Below are 6,614 nucleotides of genomic sequence, written 5' to 3'. Positions count from 1 at the left end.
TATTGTCATGTAAAAAAGCGCTAGCAATAAGACCAAACGCTTTGCTATTGTCCAAGCGGAAAGAGCCAAGTTTATTATGAGGACTATATGCTCTAGAGACCTCGGGCTAGGCGGCTCTTAGGGGGCTTTTCATAAAACAGGGCTAGGTTCCTATAAAGGAGGCCAGTTTTGGAGCAGGCGCTGAGCAGTGAACATCTACCCACCGTCCAGCCTCCTTCCAACCAGTTCAAACCAAACAAGTCATCTTTCCCCCCCATCTCAGACCGCGCGTCCTCCTCATTTTTGGTTTTTTATTATTTTTTTCTTTCAAACCCAATTTTTTGGGTGTTTTTTGTTTGACATTTTTCCCTGGAAGTGCAGCTTTCTAACTCCACCGAGCTTTCTCAAATGTATAAAATGGAGTATTCTTACCTAAATTCCTCTGCCTACGAGTCATGTATGGCCGGGATGGACACGTCGAGCTTGGCATCGGCCTATGCGGACTTCAGTTCGTGCAGTCAAGCCAGTGGGTTTCAGTACAATCCCATCAGGACCACTTTCGGGGCCACCTCCGGCTGTCCGTCCCTCACGCCGGGGTCCTGCAGCCTGGGGACCCTGCGGGACCACCAGAGCAGCCCGTACGCCGCAGGTAAGCAGCGGCTCCGGAGCCTCAACCCGGCGTATTATAGGACGCCTTGATTGCATTTGAAAATGGAAATGTGTTTAGTATTTACCAAACGAAATTTGCTTACACAAATGAAAGAATTTATCACGTTAGAAGCGATTGCAGGCAAGCGGTAATTCGGTTACGGGGTTATACTATCCCAGTCACACCCAAAACCGCCAACAGAATTATCTTAAGCTGCCAAAATGATAGGCATAATTTATTTACTTTGCGATGAGACATAAAGCTTCGAAAATAATTAGATAACCAAAGACTAAAGCTCATTATTGACACCGAATTGGAGTTACAGTAGCAACAAGCGGGGCGGATGGGAACATTATGACAAGTTTTCAAACTTGAGCCTCAATCTGAGGAGCAACAATTAGTTTAACATTACAATTAACCACATCACAGGTCAGCAACGTTATCAATTCAGAACTAATTCACAGGTAATCAAAGGCATAATGCGATTGAAAGCTTCAGCTCCTTCGTCCTTAACCGGATTTTATACAAAATATCGAATTTGAATTTACTTCCATTTGACAACATCACAATTACACACGCTCCTATGTCTCCCTATTTCTGCACTGATAAGACCACCGCAGCTCTAACGGTGACATTTCATTTCCTTTTACAGTTCCTTACAAACTCTTCACGGATCACGGCGGACTGAACGAGAAGAGGAAGCAGAGGCGCATCCGGACCACGTTCACCAGCGCCCAGCTGAAGGAGCTGGAGCGGGTTTTCGCTGAGACTCACTACCCGGACATCTACACCAGAGAGGAGCTAGCACTCAAAATCGATCTGACTGAAGCCAGAGTGCAGGTACGAGGAGCCACCGGCTCTCTCAACAGGCGCCAACCTGCTCCTGTTACGCACAATTACGCACAATTACGCACGGGTGGATTTATTATGCAAATAAGAAACTCTTTTTAAAAGCTTTAAACACAATCACTCATTTTTAACAGATTTTAGTGAAATAAAAGCTTTACTGGTTTCACGTGATGAGCTACTGGCCTCCACGTGCTGGCATCATTTCATACTGTGAAGGACTAATGCGCAAAATAAAGAGTTTGCGCATTTCTTTGGGGACATTTTCAGATATTCGAACCACCAAACACATTTATAAGCAAAATGATTCAATAATTCGCATCGACTCTGCCAAAGAGCCACTTTGGTGATTCCATACACAGTGGTTTAACCCTCTCTCTGTTTCCCAGGTGTGGTTTCAAAACCGGCGTGCCAAGTTCCGCAAGCAGGAGCGGGCAGCTGCAGCGGCCGCAGCGGCTGCCAAGTCCAGTTCCGGAAAGAAGTCCGACTCCAGAGACGAAGACAGCAAAGACACCAAATCCACTGACCCCGACAGCACAGGGGGGCCGGGCCCGAACCCGGTGCCCACCTCCAACTGCGGCGGACCGAGCCCCACCGGAGGCCAGGTCAACAACACCGGGAACGGACAGGTGGACCAAGTGAAGACCTCCGTGTCCACCGGCATGGGGGTGACAGCACCGAGCCAAGGCTGGGCCACCGCTCCGGGGACCATCACCTCTATCCCGGACTCACTGGGCGGGCCGTTCGCCAGCGTACTGTCGTCTTTGCAAAGACAGAACGGAGCCAAAGCTACATTAGTAAAGACCAGCATGTTCTAATGAAGCTGTGCAGCGGGGGGAGAGACACGGAGCAGAGGGAAAGAGAAGAGTTTCCTCCCTCTCCGGAGACTGAAAAGCAATTGCTCAAGACAGACTCACGGACAATAATAAGCAGTTAAAAAGAAGATGACAACTCTGTTATTTTATTTTTATGCCTTGCGCCGTTTCTCGTTGACTCCTTTGCTGTAAAAATATCCACCTTGACAAGTCATATTGTCTTATAATAACATTGTTTTTTTTTTACAAGTGCAAGTTTCCAGTCTTATTTAGGACGAAATATCCTGAAATAAAGCAGAATAAGATATTTTACTGTACTAATATCAACAAAATGAAACATCTGTTGAGGTTATTCATGGATACACACATGCAAGATTACGCATCTCATCCCAAATCAAAATGTCCTTCGTGTTTTAAGAAAAAGAAAAAGAAAAACTCAACATGTTTAAGACTGAATACTGGTGAAGTGACTTGTTCAGATGAATATTTTTTGGCCAAGTTTAAGAGCGAACACAGACGTCTGCGCACTGGAAACGCGTATCGTGCCATCAGAGAGCAACGTGTCAGAGTTCAACAGCTGCTTTGTTTGGTCAGAGAGACGTTCAGACTGAGGATGCTCTCTCACAAACCCACGCCCTCGAAAACAACAACAAACAACAAACAACAACAACAACAACAACATCAACAACAACAACAACTATCCAACAAGACGCTGACACCATTTTGCTTTTCTGTTCTCCGTAAAGACACGACGTGCTGTGCGGAAACAGCCTCTTACAGCTGCGGGTTTGTTTCGTTTCCAGGGCTGCTGAGAGTTTAGTTTCTTTAAATTATCGATATAAACACAACTATTTCCTCGAGAGAGAAAAAAAAAGGCACAAACTACTGCAATGTTCACCTCTGACAGGAAATCTGTATGTTTTGTGTGTCTTTCTACGGCAGTGTTTTTGTGGCTCAAATTGTATAGTGTTAATACGTACTATTGTCTCCTATAGTTGAACCATAGGCCATACTCCCTCGTAGATCGATCATACAAGTCTTTTTGATGTTTTACAAAAATTTCCCTTGGAAGAATTTATTTTGGGTAAAAAAAGGGAATGGATGCAAACATTGTATTTATTTCTATATAATTTGCATGTTGTCTCTTTGTCTGATTTTCCAATGATTTCCCTCCCATTTTGTGAGCATTATGTAACATGTTTTGTCCAGGATCTGAAAGTTATTTATATGTAGGTAATGAATGCTTATATTTAAGAAGGAAATATTTCTACATGTGCACATAGTTTTCCAGGTGTACCATTGAAATGGTTGTTGATGAAATAAAAAAAAAAAAAAAAAAAAAAATAGTCCAAGTTGTTTTTGTCATGTTTTCTTTGGACAAACTGTGGATAGAACTACAAGCTTATTGGTTATAATATAAAAACAGGTTTGCATTTTCTATCCTTATACCATTTCTGTATTTTCTTGCTCATGAATTCAAAGGTTGTTCGGTCACGGTCGTTCGAAAAGGGCCGAGGGTTCAGCACCACGGACAGCACCGCGCCGCCTCACCACTCATCCGGTCTTCAAGATTTATTTTTACTAAACAAAAGGGGGGGAATATTTGCCTTTAGATTCACAGAATTGCACGAATTATTCCAGTATATGCATATGTGAGTGTCAGTCTCCTAAAGTAAGATACAGTGTGAAAAAGTTCCTTGACACCGAGAGAAGTCACTTAATTTGAAAGAAGAAAAACCGAGAAAAATGGAAACCAAGTTGAGCTGAAAGGAAACGGCAGAACTTGACACCAGTAATCATATATATTAAAACTTAAAAATCTATTTTAAAAGCTCAGTGATGGATTGATAACATTTTCTTTAGATATAAATATTGAATTAGATGTTATGAAAATGTGCACCGCGTCACGTTGTGACACACTTGGAGAATCAACTTCAAGGAAAAGACTCGCATGTCACAGTCACATCAACATTCATGAGACTGATGTTCCTCTGAGGTCACAGTTTGTGACCCAGTCTGAAATCGAGTAATTAATTGTGTTGATTGATCACAGATATCAGATTGATCAATTTGGAATCAGGAGTTAATTTATTGTTGGGACTAAATCTCTGTGACTTGTTGGTTATTTTTAGTTACCGTGTTGCCAAGAATGGTCCATAAATAAGTGACAATAATAATACAGTGGTTAGTTGTGTCTGTCCATAGGCCACATTAAGTCATATTAGAAACACATTTTGGCAGGTTTATTGCTTTTCTTATTGTTTAATTTTGTATTATTGATTTTCCAACCTCATTGATGGATTCAATTAAAGAGAAGAAACCAGGCAGCAGCTGAAGGGGAAACAAACTTCAAACAAAGCACAGGTTTGTAAAAAAGACCTGACTGTTTCCTCTTTCACACACCTGCAGTGTGTTGAAGCCGGTGGCAAGAGTTCAACTACATATTTTAAGTATTTATTTGCTGCCTTTCTTTGTTTTATTTAAATATTTGTGGAAATTCATGTTTTTTTTTGGTTTTTTTAGCATTGTTGCAAAATTAAAAGACAGACGCAGATTTTTAATTTATAACATTTTATTTATAAACATACAGTATGCTATAAATGCCATTGCATTTAAACATCAAATTAATCTATATTTCGGATAGTGTTCAGGTGAATATTACAATAAATACAGAACAGACGTAAAGGTTTTCATTCCCCAACTATCCTGTGAAAGAAGACCGTCTGGATACAGAGCTCCGTCTCAAAGATCCCGCTATAAGAGACTCAGCCGAGATTTATTCATTAACTAAATGAGGATAAAAAATAAAATACACAATCGGAACAGAAGCTTAAAAATACTGGAGATCAGAGAGATGAACCCGGAGGAGAAGCTTGGCTATAGGACGCAGTTCAGGAGGAGGAAGAGGAAGAGGAAGAGGAAGAGGAGGAGGCTGCTAGTTTGCTTTCATACAGCAAATCATTTGGTTTTAGGCTTAAACGTGCATTTTTTTGTTTGTTTTTTTTGTTTTTAAAACATCCACAATACATAACCGAGCTCTTCTCATACAAGTTCATAAAAAGAAAAGAAGCAAGTGACTTAAAATGTCCAGCTGGCGGCACAGATCTTTAGTTTTCATCCAACCAAATATTGCACAGGTGCAACTGCTGCTGGTATGTGTGTTCATATTACCTCTGCTGTTTAACTAGATGTAACATGTACTGCTGATTTTTATGTTTTTATTTTATTTTTTTTCATTTTTATTTTATAAATGAACCCTACCACTGAGCAATTATCAAAATTACCTCAATTAATAGCATACAGAAGTCTATATCGCTCTAGAGTAAAACATTCAAAGTTCAATCAATGGTTTCCCCTGCAGTGTATATATACTCTATACTGTGTATTCTTCCAGATAGACAACACGTGTGTTCCTTTCTTTGCACTGGGTTTATCACTGCAAATCACAGAGGAATCACAGGGGAGAAATGTGAAATCAAAGGTTGTTGTTCATGTGAAAATAAAACTGTACTTATCAACTGAAGTAAAGCGTGATGTAAGGGAGGGCTGCAGCCCGACTGTCTGCAGTTCTACGAGTTCAAATTTGGCCAAATCCCTCCCTCCACCCCAAAAATAATAATGATAAAAAACAAAAAAGGAGTTTTTTTTTTTTTGTTTTTTTTTTTGTTTTATTTCCTGCATCACCTTTCTTTCCTAAGGCACATTAAAGTCCTGACTTTCCAAGCTGAGGAACAACCTGCTGCGACCCAGACGCACAACAACAGCTCACGAGTCGTGTTATTGCCCTAACGATGAACTACATCCATAATAATGTGTTTATATTATAAAGATCATTTTATTCTGAGCGCAGAACGAGAGACACGAGAGATCACTGTTTGGGCCGCAAGGGTCAAATAACAGCAACTTACTCTTTATTGAGCCTGCGGATCTAAATGGAGGGTTTATTATAGTGACCTTCACTGCACTTTTCTAAATGAAGCTTGTATATTGTTTTGTTTTAATCTAGTATTTCATTAAGGGGACATCAAATTAATAATATTTTTCAGATCCAGCCTGTTTAGAGAAATTAAAACGTCCAATCTGAGCTGCCTCACCACGTATCTTTCCATATTTTTATTTTTCTAGCTTCATCTCAAATTAAGAAAATAAACTTTTGTTAAATGATAAAAATTGATTCAATAACTATGTGACATATTTGCATTTCCATCATATGGAACTCAATGGTAAATATTCACATTTTCTTTCCATTTAGGAAACTTAGATCTGAACCGACTTCACACCATATTCTCTTTCTGTGTGTTCATTCTGACAGTATAGTGGTGGTG

At 40.3% G+C, this 6,614-nt stretch overlaps 1 protein-coding gene across 1 annotated transcript; it reads left to right on the top strand.

Moving 5' to 3' along the window:
- The first annotated feature begins 387 nt into the window (after positions 1-387).
- phox2b (paired like homeobox 2b) lies at positions 388-2,292 on the top strand. Its single transcript, XM_022760381.1, has 3 exons — positions 388-628; positions 1,281-1,468; positions 1,864-2,292. The coding sequence occupies exons 1-3, from the start codon at positions 388-390 to the stop codon at positions 2,290-2,292; spliced, it is 858 nt and encodes a 285-aa protein (XP_022616102.1).
- The last annotated feature ends 4,322 nt before the right edge of the window (positions 2,293-6,614 follow it).

Source organism: Seriola dumerili, unplaced genomic scaffold, assembly GCF_002260705.1.
Source record: "Seriola dumerili isolate Sdu_G_001 unplaced genomic scaffold, Sdu_1.0 BDQW01000331.1, whole genome shotgun sequence".
NCBI lineage: Eukaryota > Metazoa > Chordata > Actinopteri > Carangiformes > Carangidae > Seriola > Seriola dumerili.
This window is presented reverse-complemented; position numbering and strand designations above follow the sequence as displayed.

Bases quoted from the DNA above. Each gene is read 5' to 3' on its own strand.
- phox2b (XM_022760381.1), top strand. From the start codon at position 388: ATGTATAAAATGGAGTATTCTTACCTAAATTCCTCTGCCTACGAGTCA. The intron at 629-1,280 runs GTAAGCAGCGGC...TTCCTTTTACAG, and splicing joins GAGCAGCCCGTACGCCGCAG to TTCCTTACAAACTCTTCACG. The intron at 1,469-1,863 runs GTACGAGGAGCC...TCTGTTTCCCAG, and splicing joins TGACTGAAGCCAGAGTGCAG to GTGTGGTTTCAAAACCGGCG.